An 18,820-nucleotide genomic window follows, 5' to 3' on the forward strand; every position below is an offset into this window, starting at 1 on the left:
CATTAAAGTCACGACCTCAGATGTTTCAAACATGGGGACTCAGCATGGTTTAGATAAACGTTCGACCGTCTCTGAATTGTTGAAATGCTGGTTTTGACTGAGATATCTCAGTTTTCAATGGGCCCACAGTTGTGTTTTTGCTCATGAGTGCCAGAGGTCAGTTATGGTGTAGTTGAGGGTTTCTCTTGAATCATTAACCATTCCTATTACTTAAGGCATCACACTGTGTGAAAGAGGAAATTAAACTTCAAATTGGACAAAGTTTTAGAGGATGTAAACATTTCGACAGTCATATACCATGACTGATAATCATATACCATGACTGTTTCTGTCTGACACAGTATTGTTTCTTCCTCTCAGGTGGTTTGGAGAAAGCTGGGTGATGCTGCTGGCTCCAAGCCATCCATCCGACAGCAGCTCTCAGGAAACCAGTTCAAAGGGCCCTCCGAGTTGTCAATCACCAAATGAAGCCAGCAATGGTCCCAGCAGACCTACAATCCCAGTTTGGACTGGAAGGTTTTTAGCCCAGTGTTCTCTCTCTTGGCTGATGAATTACAGTCTCCTCAATCTGAACTATACTGAGTCATAATAGCTGTACAAAGTAGACCATGGCTGTCACAAAGACAAAAACAATCTGACCCAGGATCTGGGTCTCAGACATGGACTATAAAGGCTGGGCTTGGGTTTGCTACCATCTTGGAGGCGGAAAATCAAAACGTGAGGAATAAGGACGGTTGGCGCTCCAACACATGGCTGAGTGTGATTGGCTGAGACATCTGTCAATCAAGTAAACAACCAGAAACTTTGACTTCAAGCCTTAATGTTTCCTTAACGGTTCAATAAGTCTCACCTAGACGCATGAAAGAAAACACTGAGAGTCATGCAAAACAACTGACTTTGTATTTGAAGAGAGATGTTGGAGGTTTTCCAAACTGACTTCACTGTGGCCAAAGTTTAAAGTGGCCATGAGAGGAACTGTAGCCTCAGCCAATTCTGCATTGTTTTCATCATTCAGTTGTGGTGGCTGCCACCTGGTGACCACATGGCAACACATCAGCCTGGAAGGGTGGCACTCCAGTAACCACGCATTCACAGCAAGCGATCGGCTCTGCAGGAGCCTCTGTTTGAGTCTGCATAAAGAAAAGAAGCCATGTATTTAAACCCTTGATGCGGTTTTCTCTGCTTTGATATGTCCTTTCATTCAACATTGCCATTTCCTGAACATTATTGGATATGACTTATTGATGGTGTTGTTTACAGTGTGAATGCACATTAGGAATTGATGAATTCACTTCATCAAAGCCAAGAAGCATATAATTGGTCTGAGATTCGAGTCACAAACTTCAAGTTGACGAGCTTGTTGACAGACGACTGCCACAAGCAAATTATCTTATGAACAAAAAATGAACAAAAGTCCCTTTAACTTCCTCTTTGAATGCTTACACTGAAACAGTACAAGAACATGTTCATGCATTAACACTGCTGTCTCTTCACTCTGTGCTTAACTATACGCGGTCACCATTAGACCACTAAATAAAACTCCTACAAATGAAGCTGTAAAAATGAGGAAGGTCACACACTGTGTGTACATGAGAACATAAAATGCTCATACTTTTGAGCATTCAGGATGACACTTTACTTTCCCTCAGTTACAGCTTCAAAACTCAGAAAACTATTCTTGTTTTAGTTTCGTCGGCAGTAGTCAGTGTCACATTAAAGCAGTTTTGGTTCAAACTGATTTTAACTGACACAAAGTGGTTTTCAAAACTAGAATCAGTGCGGCATCAAACGTTGTGTAAGTCCCATCTCACAGAGTTAGCAGATACACACCTAAACGATGCACCAACTGTGCAAATGAGCTGCTTGTGTTTCCATTATGTCATGAGGACCAGTAGCTCTTTGCTGTGGGGGTCCAGTATACATGCATGCTGTGTGTTCAGTGGAGCTGGCTAGCACAAGCTTTCTATTTGTACTGAGAGCTGATCAGTATCAGAGCAGATGTCACATAGTTTCTCTCCTCTGAAAGTGGTTTCACTTCTTGGGAAAAATGGAAGCAGAGACATAGCCTCCATCATAAAACTGTTTTATTTACATGTTGTATCTTGTTAGCTAGTAAGCTAGCCACCAATGCAACCTGTGTTACTGTAAAGTACCTTCACCACCAACTGCCTTTAAAATGACAATTTTCTGTTTCTAAACGTTTTAAACACTCAGATTTCAGTGTGTAAATAAGACAGCTTCAGGTGAATGAATGCTACAGTTCCCATAACTGCATTCCTGCCACAGCCATTCTTAAATTAGCTTGACACAGGAAAAATAGGAAAAGCAGTGTTTCTTCAAAGTGAGGGTTTCACTGTCCCGTAAGAACAACCAGCCAACCTCAGAGGAGCCACTAATGGAAGCGACTGTAGCTTCCTCGTTTCTGATGAGCTCGTTAGCGTGGAATCTGTGACAGGCTAAACGTTTGATTACTTTTAACAAGAGCAGGATATTGATGTAGTGTGAGCCAAGGTCTAAAGTACAAATATACAATGTATGAAATGAAATGATATTTATGGAAAACATGGAGTGTGCAGTTCCCTACATGTAGCCTGTATCTGGGTAGCGAGTGTCAGGAGTAAACAGCTCTAATCATGATCGCTGCACACTGACTCAGTAAAATCTCTCTGCTTGGCCTGTGATTCGTTGTCCTTGAGCCCTGCAGTGGTAAACTCCACATGCTTGTCTTCACTGCCATTACCTCAGTTTACCAAACACTTGTCAGCCTGAAATATCCCAGCCAAGCTTTACATGTTCCAGTGTACTATACAGTCATGTATTACAAATCATTTGGGAGTCATTGAGATATTCATAAATTAAGTGTTGCGTATATAATTATATTGAAGATAATCATTATTAAGTTGTTTCATTTTCAAGCAGAGAAAATGAAAACACAGACTTATAGACTTGTTTAGTTGTTATAAATTTGCAAGCTGACCTTTGTTGAAAACCCTTTTCACACAAACCTGCTGACTCCTTTATCTGTTGAAAGCATGAAGTTGTATTTAAAGAAGGTAGAAAAATAACTGAGTATTTTCTTATGGTGACATTCAAATGCATTTTGTCATTGAGTGACTGACTCTGAAATATTCCTCTGCGACGGAGTATTTCAGAGACCTGAGGAAGAAGCTGTTTGCAAATACTTATCTCCTGTAGCATGCCTTTATATTTTTTAAATAAGATGCTGAAAATGTATTTTAGCAATATATGATAATGACATCAGAAAATGAAAAAGACACTTTTAGATGATTTTGAAATAAAATTGAAATACTCTGTCTTTATAAACCTGTGTTGGTGTCAGTGGCTGTGTGAAGAATTCAAACACAGATTAGACAGTTCATGGTTCTTTACTGTGTGTATCTAACTGGCTTTCAGTGCTTTTGTGACATTTGCCAGGCTAATATACAGTTAACACATTTACCTGATTCCACCTTAAAATGATTTCATGAGTAGAATATCATTGATTCATTAATTATCCACAATAACTACAACCAAAGACATATTTAATGTAGATATAAGGAGATTTTAAGTGTTGTATTTGTCATCAATATGTTGCTGGTGACAGGAGGGGCACAGGCTGCTTTAAATAAGCTTTATGTATTAGCCACTAGAGGGCAGCAAAAGTAGACTGGGCCCTCAAAGGGACCTGCATCCAAAAGGCATTACGCTGTGGTCAAAGAAGACGCTCTCAGTGTTTTACAAAAGGTGCAAGGAGGACACTGTGTATCTGGATGCCGCAGGAAGTTTAATTAAAAAACAAAGAATCAGAATCAGAATCAGAATCAGAATCAGTTTTATTGCCAAGTATGTTTTCACATACAAGGAATTTTGTCTGGTGATTGGTGCAATTGATCAGCAACAGTGGGGCTCTCTAGCCTTGTTGATGAGGCTAATAGCAGATGGGAAGAAGCTATTTTTGTGGCGAGAGGTTTTGGTCCTGAAGGACCGCAGCCTCCTGCCAGAGGGGAGTGTCTCAAAGAGTTTGTGTCCAGGGTGGGAGGAGTCAGCTACAATCTTCCCTGCACGCCTCAGAGTCCTTGAGGTGTACAGGTCCTGGAGGGACGGAAGATTGCAGCCAATCACCTTCTCAGCAGAGTGGATGATACGCTGCAGTCTGTTATTGTCCCTCTCCGTGGCAGCAGCGTACCAGATGGTGATGGAGGAGGTGAGGATGGACTCAATGATGGAGGTGTAGAAGTTCACCATCATAGTCCTTGGCAGGTTGAACTTCTTCAACTGCCTCAGGAAATACATCCTCTGCTGAGCTTTTTTGATGAGGGAGCTGATGTTTAGCTCCCATTTGAGATCCTCTGTGATGGTGGTTCCCAAGAAGCGAAAATGCTCCACGGTAGCCACGGGGGAGTCACACAGGGAGATGGGGGTGGGTGGGGCTGGGCTCTTCCTGAAGTCCACTATCATTTCCACTGTCTTCAGAGCGTTTAGCTCTAGGTTGTTCTGCCTGCACCAGGTCACCAGACGCTCAGTCTCCCACCTGTAGGCAGACTCATCGCCATCAGAGATGAGTCCAATGAGAGTGGTGTCGTCTGCAAACTTCAGGAGCTTGACAGACTGATGGCTGGAGGTGCAGGTGTTGGTGTACAGGGAGAAGAGCAGAGGAGAAAGAACGCAGCCTTGTGGGGATCCAGTGCTGATGGTCTGGGAGTCAGACACGTGCTTTCCTAGCTTCACGTGCTGCCTCCTGTCAGACAGGAAGTCGGTGATCCACCTGCAGGTGGAGTCAGGCACGCTCAGCTGGGAGAGCTTGTCCTGCAGCAGAGCCGGGATGATGGTGTTGAAGGCAGAGCTGAAGTCCACAAACAGGATCCTGGCATAGGTCCCTGAGGAGTCCAGGTGCTGGAGGATGAAGTGGAGAGCCATGTTGACGGCGTCATCTACAGACCTGTTGGCTCTGTAGGCGAACTGCAGGGGGTCCAGGAGTGGGTCAGTGATGGATTTGAGGTGGGACAGGACAAGGCGCTCAAATGATTTCATGACCACAGAGGTCAGGGCAATGGGTCTGTAGTCATTTAGTCCTGTGGGCCTTGGTTTTTTGGGGACAGGGATGATGGTGGAGGATTTGAAGCAGGCTGGCACGTGGCAGGTCTCCAGTGAGGTGTTGAAGATGTCCGTGAACACCGGAGACAGCTGATCAGCACAGTGCTTCAGGGATGATGGAGAGACAGAGTCAGGACCGGCTGCTTTGCGGGGGTTCTGCTTCTTAAAAAGCCTGTTGACTCTCCAGGATAGAGAAAGACGTTCCTTTGGTAGGGGAGGAGGGGGGTTCTGATGTGGCTCTGATGTGGAGGTTAGTGTCAGGCTTGTCCCACTGTCTTTCAAAGCGGCAGTAGAACTCATTCAGATCGTTGGCCAGGCGGAAGTCGTTAATGGAGTGGGGGGGTTTAGGTTTGTAGTTAGTGATCTGTCTGAGCCCTTTCCAGACAGAAGCAGAGTCATTGGCTGAGAACTGGAGCTGAAGTTTCTCAGAGTACAGTCGTTTAGCTTCTCTCACCGCTTTGCTAAACCTGTACTTGGACTCTTTAAACTTGTCCCTGTCCCCACTCCTGAAAGCTTCCTCCTTTTGCCTCCTGAGCTGACTGAGCTTAGCTGTGAACCAGGGTTTGTCATTGTTATAACTCACCCTGGTGCGTGATGGGATACAGCAGTCCTCACAGAAGCTGATGTATGACGTCACAGCCTCTGTGAACTCATCCAGACTGTTGGAAGCAGTCCTGAACACCTCCCAGTCAGTGCAGTCCAAACATGCCCGCAGATCCTCTATGGCTTCACTGCACCACTGCTTCGATGTCCTCACAACAGGTTTACACAGTTTTAGTTTCTGCCTGTATGTGGGAATCAGGTGGACCATGACATGGTCAGAGTGGCCCAGTGCAGCCCGGGGGACGGCGTGATAAGCACCACTGATTGTGGTGTAACAGTGGTCCAGAGTGTTCCCCTCTCTGGTCGGGCAATTAACAAACTGTCTGTATTTGGGCAGTTCATGACTGAGGTCACCTTTGTTAAAGTCACCAAGGACAATAACTACGGAGTCCGGGTTGGTCCGCTCCACACACAGTATCTGCTGTGGCCTGTGGTGGGATGTAAACACCGACCAGGATGATTGAGGTGAACTCACGGGGGGAGTAGAAGGGCCTGCAGTTTATGATGAAAGTCTCCAGGTCAGGAAAACAGTGCTGCAGGACCACTGTCACGTCTCTGCACCAGCCACTGTTAGCATAAAAACAGATTCCTCCACCTTTGGTTTTGCCGGACAGCTCTGTGTCGCGATCCGCTCTGAAGAGCTGGAAGCCGGCCAGCTCCAGCGCAGAGTCCGGATCGATCCACACAGCCACGTCTCCGTGAAGCACAGGACGGAAGATGAAGAAAAGTCTCTGTTCTTCTGCACCAGTAGCTGAAGTTCATCCAGCTTGTTGGGCAGTGAACGCACAATGGAGAGAAAGATACCTGGGAGCGGTGTGCGGAGTGCGCGCCGGCGGAGACGCGCAAGCGCACCGGCACGTTTTCCTCTCCTCCGGCGTTTCACTGCGAGAGCAACGGTCAGTGACCTCTGACCAAAATATCCAATAATCCCACAGATGAGTCGAAAAAAGTAGGAAAAAAATCCACTGGAGTTGTTTCTCTGATATTAAGCAGAATTGAATTGATATAAAATTGATATATGTTGAATATAAAGCACCACAAGTCCACCATACTATGTATATGAGTTAGTTGTCCGCAATCCTTCCAAGGGGACATCTCCTCTTCCTGTTGCAACCACACCACAGCATCTGTCACCTACTTCCTGCAGGCTTTCCAAACGGATCTGATAAAGCTGTATGGGAGAAAGGCAGTCAAAAGGCCCATTAAGATCATTTGTGACGGCTCCCTTGTGCTTCTGCACTCTTATTTCTTTTACATTCTGCAGATTAAGCCTGGAGGATCTGCTGCCGAAGTTCTTTGAAGTCATCACTGGCCAACATCAGGCAGAAAAGTTTGATCTTCGTGTTCTCCGCAAATGCTTAAGCCACATAATGAAGAATGCAAAGCATTTTGTACAAGAAACAGTGGGTATTTTTTGAAGGGGGAGTAGTTTGTAATACGTTCAAAAGCATTACAAGCTTGGAATGCACATATTTATGCTACTTGCATGTTCCACAAGTCTGAACAGATGGATGAGGTGGTTCTCAGTGCCACAGACCTGTTTTGCAGTCCTTGCACTGGAGACAATGTGGGAAAGCACTGCAATAACCTCCAAGTGCTTGTGCAGCAAATGGGAATGTTGGAAGTTGAAGAACAAAACATTATTGCTGAAGACTACAAGGTAATTAACACAATGCTACTTCTAGTCATGCTGTAGACTGCTGACAGCATACTGTACAACCTCACAGCAACGTCCTATGTTCAAATCTAAACTGGATCTTTATGACATCTCAATCTTGTGTGACTTCCATTATAGACAAGAAGACATGCTCGAAGACATGCTAGTTAAAATGTTCATGGTTTGTTCACAATGCGCCCTACCTCTCACTTAAAGCTTTAAGGGAGTAGCTGACCCAAAATTTGGTATGTATGATTTATTATTTTTGTTTAATTCCAAGTATAATTAATTGTTCTATAAAAGGGAAAACAGGTATTTTCAGAATGATGTGGCAGCCACACTCCAGAACCACTTCCAACAAAGAATTGACAGAGTGTCTCTTGACCTTGACAGTGAAACAAATAATTATCATGCACCAGCCTTCATTCCCAGTTTAGCAAAGTATTTCCTATATACAGGACCAGTCTAAAGTTTGGACACACCTTCCCATTCAGTGGTTTTTTTTTGTTTTTGTTACTTTCTGCATTGTAGATTAATACTGAAGACATCAGAACTATGAAATAACACATATGGAATTATGTAGTAAACAAAAAAGTGTGAAACAAACCAGAATATGTTTTATATTTTAGGTTCTTCAAAGTATCCACCCTTTGCTTTGATGACAGCTTTGCACACTCCTGGCATTCTCTCAATCAGCTTCATGAGGTAGTCACCTGGAATGGTTTTCAGTTAACAGGTGTGCCTTGTCAAGAGTTAATTTGTGTAATTCTTTACCTTCTTAACCCTAGAACACTAACGTTAAAATTAGTAACACCATCACTAACGTCGGGTGAAAATCACCTGAACACATGCCTCTTGAAAAAAAACATAGATGGGAGGAAGGAAACAAACATACCATTAATGACATCAATGAGCAGCCTGAAGATACCCAAGAACCCATGCAACTCAGACAGCAGCAACACAATGAAAATCACATGACAAGAATCGTGTGGGTGAAAATCACCTGACGTTAGTGTTCTAGGGTTAAAGTGTTTGAGACCATCAGTTGTGTTGTGCAGAGGTAAGGTTGGTATACAGTTCTATACAGTGAACAGCCCTATTTGACTACTGTTCTAATCCATATTATGGCAAGAACCACTCAACTAAGAAAAGAGAAAGGACAGTCCATCATTACTTTAAGACATGAAGGTCAGTCAATCTGGAAAAATCTCAAGGATTTTGAATGTATCCTCAAGTGCAGTTGTGAAAACCATCAAATGCAATAATTAAACTGGCTCTCAGGAGGACTGCCCCAGGAAAGGAAGACCAAGAGTTACCTCTGCTGCAGAGGATAAATTCATTAGAGTTACCAGCCTCAGAAACCACAAATGAACAGCACCTCAGATTAGAGCCCACATAGACTTCATATACACACACACACATATATATATATATATATATATATATATATAATTATTATGTAGAATTTTGAGGTAAAAAATTAATTTAATCCATTTTGGAATAAGGCTGTAACATAACAAAATGTGGAAAAAGTGAAGCGCTGTGAATACTTTCCGGATGCACTGTACGATGAAGATAATAACATTATTTACTTTATTCTGTAGTTAGTATATGGTGAGCAACGCATGTTGGTCTGACTAACAAACAGACTGATAAAATTAATTTAAACAACTTTTAACTGGTGAACACACACAGACACACACACACACACACACAGCCTACATACATGCAAGGAAGAGAGAGACTCAAGATGTTTGGTGAATGGACGGAGGGGAGGAGCTGTACAATGTTGACTCGCTGGGTTCAAACTCCATTTTAAGTGGGCGGAAGTGAGAGGGGCAACACTCCAGCTTCAGTGCAGCAGGAGACCATGGCGTCTGTTCAGCAAGTGCAATAGACCTGGTAAAGTACAGTCAGTAGTATAGTGTACAGTCAGGTGTGCACCGACTATACACTCGCAGGGGTGTAAGTTTTACTCTCCTTACTGTTACAAAGTGTACTTAAGTGTAAGTGTTTCTTGTGTACTTGTACTTTTTGAAGTAGCTACTTTTAAAAATCTTTATTTTAATTTACTACTTCTTATCGCAAATATTTCATTTCACTACATTTAAAGTCAAATACCTTATTGAGTAAAAACTTAAGTCACATGAAGTTTTGATAGAAGACCATGGCAAGTCGCCCATACAGTACACATACCACAGCCGCCATGTTGCGTGACCGGCAGACAAGGTGGGGCTGAGGGCTCGATGCTGAAACACTGCCGCAGTTATCCAACTGGAACCCGCGGAGACAAACACACAGGTGTCATAGGCTACTGTGTTGCCCAGCAACGCGGTGTTTTTATCGGCGTTTGTTAGCCAACAACTTCGATATTGACAAAAATTTATATCACAATATTTTTTGCCTTTTTTTTTTTGCTGTCACCGCTACCGTACACTCGAAGCTTTTCTTAGTCTTCGTACTCAGTTTGGTGGTTAGATGGAGATGGTGAAATAAGTTTGTTGTGGCGCCGTCTTTCACTGCAACCGCTTCCCCACAGAGTCTGCAGATTGGGCTGGTTGGAGCGACGTCCGCCCTCTTGAAGCCAGACCACCTCCTGACCCACGGTGACGTTGGTCCGGCTGTCTTTCTTCATTCATAGTTCAGCGGCAGCTTGTTGACTTCCGTCTCTACTCTGGAGCGCTCTGGAGCCTAATTACGCATGCGCACTACTACAACTCCCGAAGCCACCGCGTAATCAATATGTGTCCTTCTATTTTACATTATTATTTGCAAAGTGAGATAAATACTAGATAACGCCAGCTACCTCATCGTTAAAACAACAATTTCGATATTATTGTAAACGATATATATCGCACACGCTTACTTGTCAGTATTGATTGTCCACAAGTAGAATTGTTTTCAAAACCAATACTAACATATTACAGTGTTATAAAGTTGGCCAAATTATTTGTATTTTATTTAATGCATGTGGCCTGACACCTGCATTCATCCCTCCCTGACTGTTGTGGTTGTGGAGCACTTCATATAATACTGGCAACTGGGGAGGAACCACTGTACCAGTGACTTGTTATCAGAGTATATAAGGTGAACATCCAAAGTTGGTAATGATTGTGATACTATTGTGAGGGAGATAATGTTAAATGAATTTATTTACACACTCATACGCTGATGGTGCAGGAATGGATAGCAAAGGCCTAGTTATGCGAAGCTGAGAGCCATTACATTGCTCAGGTTAGGGCTAGGGCAGCTAACGCTAACAGTTGATTTAAAAGGTGACATGTAAGCGGCAGCAAACCAGACTGGCTAGTTGAGAGAACTATGTTCCAATGGAAGACTTAGGTTTTCCTTAAAAATGTAACTCCGTCAGAGAAGCCACTCTGAAGGCAGCTTTAGTGATTTGAATTTGATTGAGGCAGCCATGGTTAGACAGTGGAGGTCGATGAGCAACATAGTAACATGTATCCTTTTTAGGTTGATCAAAGACCAGCTGAGCTGCCGCATTCTGTAACCATCTGTAAGGGTTTCACTGAGGAGGCCCATCATTAGGGCACTGCAGGAGTAGGGATGAGAAATAATCATGGCCTGGATGGAGAGCTGGGTGGCATACTGAGCCAGGTAAGGCCTGATTTTGGCATTATTATTATTTTACTGCCAATGTCTCTGAGTCAGTTTTCTCCCTGTGTAGAGGGAGGGAAGGGTCAGAATGAACTTTTGTCCATACAAAGACACTGAGGGAAAAGGAGGACATGCAAGTTTTCCTTCCTGTGTGTGAGCTGACATTTATTGTTACTGGTTTCCCCCTCAGGATGAGTGAAGTCCAGAAAATGAGTGTGGAGGGAGAGGAGGACAGAGCACAGTCTCCAGGATCCGTCTGTCTGTCTATGAAGAGTGACCTGTCCAAAGATGAACCTCCATATTTCAGTAATGAACCTGGACCCTCAGATACAAAGTAAGAGAACTGCTAAAACCTGTTTATCTCATTTATTTGGCGCTGCCAATGGCATTTCTAATTCTTCTAAGAAACTTGTCTTGACAGAGACAATTTATCAGTGATTGATTTGATATGAATAAAAACATTTGTGTTTGCAGAGTGAAACTGAGAGCACAGGGTCCAGGATCCGTCTGTCTGTCTATGAAGAGTGACCTGTCCAAAGATGAACCTCCATACTTCAGTAATGAACCTGGACCCTCAGATACAAAGTAAGAGATCTGCTGAAAACCTATTTATACAAGTTATTTACCACTGCACTACTTTTTTGTTGTTCATTTTGTGTTTGTAAGTTTTGACTAAAATTTATTTGCTAACTAAAATCTACAAAACTTGTCTTGACAGAGACAAAGAGAAATCATTCATCTCATCTACCTGTTAGTATCTCTGACAGCTGTTAGCCACATAGAAAAGCTGTCATCTAATCTAAGAGGATCAGAATCAGAATCAGAATCAGTTTTATTGCCAAGTATTTTTCCACATACAAGGAATTTGTACTGGTGATTGGTGCAATTGGAGGTTCCTGGAGGTTCTTGTAAACAACAGGTTTACACAGTTTTAGTTTCTGCCTGTATACAAACATCAAACCTCCTCATTTCCAGCAGGAGCAGCAGCTTGTGCAGAAATGGTTTTCCTTTACTTTATCAGTGATTGATTTGATATGAATAAAAACATTTGTGTTTGCAGAGTGAAACTGAGAGCACAGGGTCCAGGATCCGTCTGTCTGTCTATGAAGAGTGACCTGTCCAAAGATGAACCTCCATATTTCAGTAATGAACCTGGACCCTCAGATACAAAGTAAGAGAACTGCTAAAACCTGTTTATCTCATTTATTTGGCGCTGCCAATGGCATTTCTAATTCTTCTAAGAAACTTGTCTTGACAGAGACAAAGAGAAAACATTCATCTCATCTTCCTGTTATTATCTCTGACAGCTGTTAGCCACATAGAAAAGCTGTCACCTAATCCAAGAGGATGCTACAAACATCAAACCTCCTCATTTCCAGCAAGAGCAGCAGCTTGTGTTCGTTTACAAATACAGAAATGGTTTTCATTAGGAGATTTGTCAGGGATGGTTTGTGATATGATTACAAACATATTGCAGAGGTCAGAACCACAGACTGAGGGTGGAGTCTCCAGGATCCGTCTGTCTGTCTATGAAGAGTGACCTGTCCAAAGATGAACCTCCATATTTCAGTAATGAACCTGGACCCTCAGATACAAAGTAAGAGAACTGATGAAAACCTATTTATACAAGTTATTTACCACTGCACTACTTTTTTGTTGTTCATTTTGTGTTTGTAAGTTTTGACTAAAATGTATTTGCTAACTAAAATCTACAAAAGAGAAATCATTCATCTCCTCTTCCTATTAGTATCTCTGACAGCTGTTAGCCACATAGAAAAGCTGTCATCTAATCTAAGAGGATGCTACAAACATCAAACCTCTTCATTTCCAGCAGGAGCAGCAGCTTGTGCAGAAATGGTTTTCCTTTACTTTATCAGTGATATGAATAAAAACATTTGTGTTTGCAGAGTGAAACTGAGAGCACAGGGTCCAGGATCCGTCTGTCTGTCTATGAAGAGTGACCTGTCCAAAGATGAACCTCCATACTTCAGTAATGAACCTGGACCCTCAGATACAAAGTAAGAGAACTGTTTTTACTGTAAACTGACCTGATGGAAGATGATGCACTGGGGATAAAGACAATGATCTGCTAAAAGATTTATATTCATGAAGTTGCTTTAGGTAAAAGTTTCTGCCAAATGAGTAAATGTAAATGTAAATGTAAAAAAGATGAATCGCTTGACTTCTCTCACCAGAAACTACTGATGCTGTTTCTGTAATGAAATAACTCAGAACCTCCATGTTAGAATTTACACTTTGAGAAAATGTTCATATACAGTCAACAAGTCATGTTAGTTATGAAGACATGTCTTCACAGAGAGAGGAAGAGGAGTCATGTTTCTGTGGAGGAGCAGCTGTCCTGCTGTTCTTTGTGTCAGGACGTTATGAAGAATCCAGTCTCTACCAGCTGTGGGCACTGGTTCTGCAGACGGTGCATCACCTCATACTGGGACCAGTCTGGTTCATCAGGAGACTCCCTCTGTCCCCAGTGTGGACAGAGATTCAGAACAAGACCTGGACTGCAGACAGCCAGTCAGACCAGCACTATACAAAGTAAGCCCGTACATCTGTCTGCTGATGTCATCATTTCTGAAATTAGGACTTGTTGTTTTATATTGTGTTATTTGTTATATTATACAGCATTTGCATTTAAGATGACTATAAATATCACAAAGTTAAGTCAAATCAATTTTATTTATATAGCACTCAATCATAACAAAAGTTATGTCACAGGATCTTTTCATATAGAGCAGATCTAGGCATCTCTGCTCTATGTGAAACGTAACGTTGTAACGGATCGTAACGATCGTAACGGATTGTAACGTTGTAAATGTAACGTTATTTAGAGAAACCCAATTCCCACCATGAACAAACACTCAGTTACAGTGGCAAGAAAGAACTTCTCTTAACAGGTAGAGTTCTTGAACAGAACCAGGCTATGATGATGATAATAATAATAATAATAAGAAGAAGAAGAAGAATAACTGGAACATCAGCATTTTCTGAAGAAAGAAATGTGATTGCTGCAATCTGTTGTCATTGCCTTTGGCAATTGATGTGTGAAAAAGTACATTTTTGTGGTCAAAGCAAGGGTGTGTGAACATAAAATAAAAATGAAGGTATAAAAGTATCAGTGAAATAAAACATCTATAACTGGCCACATGGTGGCGCTATCTCAGCAACTTTTTATGTGTGAGGCAGGGTTCGCATTACTGGGGGATTGGGGGGTTTGACCCCCCTGTTAAGGCCTGGACCCCCCAATAGAGTTAAAAACAACAGGTTGGGGGGGCTTACAACATTTATATATCTTTCTTACCTGTAATTGTAAAAAACAGTATATTTTCCATATTCATGCCTGAAAGAATCTTGCAATACGATTTGAGACACCCCTTAAGTAGACCATGTCATTTCTTAACCTTGACGTCAGTCGAACGTCTTGTCTACCTGCCTCACTTCATCAGTGACTCACGGGGGTTAAATTGGGTTGTAGCCTGTCGTAGTTGAGCTCCGTCTCCTTTAATATCATAACATCATATCACACTTGTATTTTTTTTAAATGTTCCAGAAGTTCGAATAGTATATAAGCAGCTTATACAGTCTCTAACACCGTGAATAGCTCCATTCGACACTCAGTGAAATCATTTTGCTCTGTGGTAAGTTAAAGGTCACTGTGTGATAAAACACTGACAGCACACAGACAGACAAACAGAGCAGCAGAGAGTTCTTCAGACCACCAGAACAAAGTGAGAAATATCCACAAATTTGTTATTGTCATTTATTTCCATGATGCTCCTCTCATGTGGCAGGTGAATGAGTTACTATGGTTACGCCAACGCTCTGTGTCTTAAACTTTCTCAAGATTCAGTAACAGGTTTTTAGGTTTGTATGCTTTTACAAAAATCATAAATGTAAGAGTGCCTGTATTTTGTAAAATGATATCACTGAATATAACTAAATGTAATTTTATATTTTTATGATATCAAAAATTACATTAATTAAATTCAAAACTTGCAACCCCCCAAACCCCCACACCCCCAACCCACTTCCTGTTGTCAGTAGGTGGCGCAATGACTGACTTCATATTAGCATGTACATTTCTTCAGTGAGGAACTGTCATCAAACATGTCAAGTTTGGGGCAGATTGGAAAATGTATATCAAAGTTATATTAGAATTACAACAGCTTCCTCACTTCATTGCCCAAATTTGGAGTCGATCTGGTTAATTCTCTAGGACAGAGGTCACTAATTGTCTGAAGTTAATTCAGACCTTTCTGGACTACTGAGAAATATTAAGAATAGTGTTTCTATTTTAACTGTCAAAACTTTAACTGTCAACTGACAAAAAAATGCACTAAATTGGATTTAGAGATTAATGCCACACTACCACCTGGTTTAGTAGCTTGAACAGCATGTACATCAGTGTAATCAGGTGGGGAAGCTTCATCAAGAGGTCTAAGGTTTAAGACACACAAACCAAACATATCCAGCTTCTGCAGAATAATCGTCATTTATCAGTAATGCTTTAGTGGATAATGATCTGATATTTACTGAGCTAAACTTGAGGGTCTTGAGTTGTCAGGAGTAGGTTGATCTGTAACGCTGGTAGGTGACACATGTGACGCAAATCAAAATCAGATGATCTTTACCTCCAGTGGCACAAATGTCTATTGATATACAAGCGTTCCCTCTCCACTACTAGAGCAGCCTGCTCCTCTAAATTTTTAACAATAAACATAATCCTAGATTTCTTTTTTAAACTGAGGGCAAACTTTTTCTGAAAATCAGCTCTTCCTCTCCAGCTTCTTCTGCAGAACCAGCAAAGCATTATATTAATTGGCAGATGTGAAAGGCAACTTCAATACTTAGAGAATCTGTAAACGTGGTGGATGAAATTAATAGGGATAGGGGATTAGGGATAATCCTGTATTTCTAGTGGAAAATTTAGGAGACCTGTAGATATGACAAAGTGGAGACACAGTTGTGATTCTGTTTAAAGACCTTTTCTTTGCTTTGTCTTTGTTTTCACCAGCGTTAGAAAAACCAATCTCAGCATATTCTCATATTGTCTTTCTTTAGATTGACATTGCTTCCTCTCTTTCAGCAGATAGTGGTCTGCAGGAGGTTTTAGATCAACATAAGATCAGTCTGAGGAGCAGATGTGAACGTGTGACTGAAGGAAGTGATGGAACAGGAAGTGGAACCCACCTCAACAGGATCTACACTGAGCTCTACATCACAGAGGGACAGAGTGAAGAGGTTAATACCCAACATGAGGTGAGGCAGCTGGAGACAGCTTCCAAGATGAGGACCCTCCATCACACTCCAATCAAGTGCCACGAAATCTTTACAGCCTTACCTGACCAACAGAGACACATCAGAGTGGTTCTGTCCAATGGCGTGGCTGGGATTGGAAAAACCTTCTCAGTGCAGAAGTTCAGTCTGGACTGGGCAGAGGGCTTGGAGAACCAAGATGTCATTCTGCTGGTTCTGCTTTCGTTCAGGGAGCTGAACCTGATCAGAGCGCAGCAGTACAGTCTCCTCAGGCTGCTCCATGTTTTCCATCCAACATTACAGAAGGTCACAGCAGAGCAGCTGGCTGTCTGTAAAGTTCTGTTCATCTTGGACGGCCTGGATGAAAGCAGACTTTCACTGGATTTCACCAACAGGGAGGTTGTGTCTGATGTCACACAGACGTCATCAGTCAACCTGCTGCTGACAAACCTCATCCAGGGGAACCTGCTTCCCTTGGCTCTGGTCTGGATCACTTCCAGACCTGCAGCAGCCAATCAGATCCCTCCTACATGTGTTGACAGGGTAACAGAAGTACGAGGCTTCACTGACGCCCAGAAGGAGGAGTACTTCAGGAGGAGATCCAGTGATGAAGAGCTGTCCAACAGAATCATCTCACACATCAAGACGTCCAGGAGCCTCAACATAATGTGTCAAGTCCCAGTCTTCTGCTGGATCACTGCTACAGTTCTGGAGCACATGTTGACTACAGAGCAGAGAGGAGAGCTGCCCCAGACCCTGACTGACCTGTTCTCACACTTCCTGCTGGTTCAGACAAAGAGGAAGAAGCTCAAGTATGATGAGGGACATGAGCCGAGTCCACCGGAGCTGATGGAGGCTGACAGGGAAGTTCTTCTGAAGCTGGGGAGGCTGGCGTTTGAACATCTGCAGAAAGGAAACATCATGTTCTACCAAGAAGACCTGGAGCAGTGTGGTCTGGATGTCACAGAGGCCTCGGTGTACTCAGGACTCTGTACTGAGATCTTCAAAAGAGAGAGTGTGATCTTCCAGAAAACAGTGTACTGCTTTGTTCATCTGAGCATTCAGGAGTTTCTGGCTGCAGTCTACATGTTCCACTGTTACACCAACAGGAACACTGAGGTTCTGGAGAACTTCCTGGGCAAAGCGCACAGTGAACCACTCTTTGATACCTTCCTTTTGAGAGCTATGTGGAAATCTCTTGAAAGTAAAAATGGTCACCTGGACCTGTTAGTTCGCTTCCTTCATGGCCTCTCTCTGGAGTCCAACCGGAGACTCTTAGGAGGTCTGCTGGGTCAGACAGAGACCAGTCAAGAAACCATCCAGAAAGCCATCAACAGCCTGAAAAAGATGAACAGAGTGAATGCATCTCCTGACAGAAGCATCAACATCTTCCACTGTCTGATGGAGATGAAGGACCACTCAGTTCATCAGGAGATCCAAGAGTTCCTGAAGTTAGAGAACAGATCAGGGAAGAAACTCTCTGAGACCCACTGCTCAGCTCTGGCCTACGTGCTGCAGATGTCAGAGGAGGTTCTGGATGAGTTGGACATGTGGAAGTACAACACATCAGGGGAGGGACGACGGAGACTGGTCCCAGTTGTGAGGAACTGTAAAAAGGCTCGGTGAGTCCAGACATGATCATTATTGTTATTGCCATTAACAATTTCAGTCAGTGTTGATTAGTACTCTAGTTTTTCAAATATACACAATATTAAATTCTTTCTCATTATTTTCAGTTTTTAACTCAGTTGTGTTTTTACCTGGAGATGTTTTAAAAACTCAAAACTTGCAGTTGGTTGTGATTATTGTTGTTCAGTTAAAGGAAACAGTTTTTCTGTTTATTTGCAATTGTTAGATTCTAGGCTGCATTTATTTCTTTGGACCTTTTATTTATGTCACTTTTAGTCTTTTTGGTTTCATTTAAACCTGACTGACAGGCTGCAGGCTCCACAATACTTTTGCCACTACCAGCTTAGCACACACCAATCTCCTCCTCTTGATAGTCGAGTTGCATTATGGACAATTTAGGCACCAGGATTTTACAAGGAAGAGGAATATGTGGAATACGTAAGATGATATCTGTAGTTCTACTTCACTGATTTCACATGTTTTTAACCGTCCATTGTGACAGTGCTACAGGAGTGCTATGAAAAATCTGTGGAGTTCTGTATTAGGGACTTACAAGGTGGTGGTTATGGTTATTGCCATATGCAGCATTTTAGACCAAAAGGCAGCAGTATGTTGCAGTGAACAGTGAATGAAGTGAAGTTATAATGAGTAGGTTTGACAAGGTGTCAAGTTTGTAGAAGAGCTATATCATTTTCCAGAGATGGTTGGAGTCATAATGAGCATGGAGGATGTGAGAAGATGCCTCACCCCCTTTTAAAAAATCTGAAACAAAAGAAATTAAAGTTGCCACTTTACATCATCTAATTCTCAACATTAAAGTGAGTATGTGCAGTAAAAAAACATTTACAGGATAATAGTTAATGCTATGATGTACCAGTAGCACAAGTAGAGTAAAGTCATCGAATTAGTGAAAGTACTCAATAATGTAATTTACACGAGATTATCTAC

The 18,820-nt window shown here is 42.3% G+C and overlaps 2 protein-coding genes and 1 long non-coding RNA gene across 17 annotated transcripts in view; 2 read left to right on the forward strand and 1 right to left on the reverse strand.

The window, feature by feature from the left end:
• ccdc85ca (coiled-coil domain containing 85C, a) overlaps positions 1–3,324 on the forward strand; it is a 24,674-nt gene extending 21,350 nt beyond the window's left edge. Inside the window, exon 6 of the mRNA XM_071471199.1 lies at positions 361–3,324. Coding sequence (XP_071327300.1) covers positions 361–468 — 108 coding nt within the window. The 3' untranslated portion in view covers positions 469–3,324. The remainder of the gene's footprint in view (positions 1–360) is intronic.
• LOC139614083 (uncharacterized) overlaps positions 1–9,672 on the reverse strand; it is an 11,290-nt gene extending 1,618 nt beyond the window's left edge. The window contains exons 1-2 of the long non-coding RNA XR_011686899.1: positions 9,551–9,672; positions 9,081–9,253 (exon numbers count right to left, since the gene is read on the reverse strand). This is a non-coding gene — a long non-coding RNA (uncharacterized lncRNA). The remainder of the gene's footprint in view (positions 1–9,080; positions 9,254–9,550) is intronic.
• Positions 9,126–18,820, forward strand: part of LOC139614078 (NACHT, LRR and PYD domains-containing protein 12-like) — a 28,427-nt gene continuing 18,732 nt past the window's right edge. For 7 of the 15 annotated variants that reach the window (XM_071471184.1, XM_071471191.1, XM_071471187.1 and 4 more), the window contains exons 1-8: positions 9,216–10,972; positions 11,163–11,306; positions 11,447–11,557; positions 12,033–12,143; positions 12,450–12,569; positions 12,880–12,990; positions 13,290–13,525; positions 16,074–17,865. In XM_071471184.1, coding sequence (XP_071327285.1) covers positions 11,164–11,306; positions 11,447–11,557; positions 12,033–12,143; positions 12,450–12,569; positions 12,880–12,990; positions 13,290–13,525; positions 16,074–17,865 — 2,624 coding nt within the window. In that variant the 5' untranslated portion in view covers positions 9,216–10,972; position 11,163. Of the gene's footprint in view, positions 10,973–11,162; positions 11,307–11,446; positions 11,558–12,032; positions 12,144–12,449; positions 12,570–12,879; positions 12,991–13,289; positions 13,526–16,073; positions 17,866–18,820 lie in introns of all 15 variants that reach the window. The other 8 variants (XM_071471180.1, XM_071471181.1, XM_071471178.1 and 5 more) reach the window with 8 other exon arrangements.

Source organism: Trachinotus anak, unplaced genomic scaffold, assembly GCF_046630095.1.
Source record: "Trachinotus anak isolate AG129_WGS33_773 ecotype Australia unplaced genomic scaffold, CSIRO_AGI_Tana_v1 ptg000033l, whole genome shotgun sequence".
NCBI classification, from domain to species: domain Eukaryota; kingdom Metazoa; phylum Chordata; class Actinopteri; order Carangiformes; family Carangidae; genus Trachinotus; species Trachinotus anak.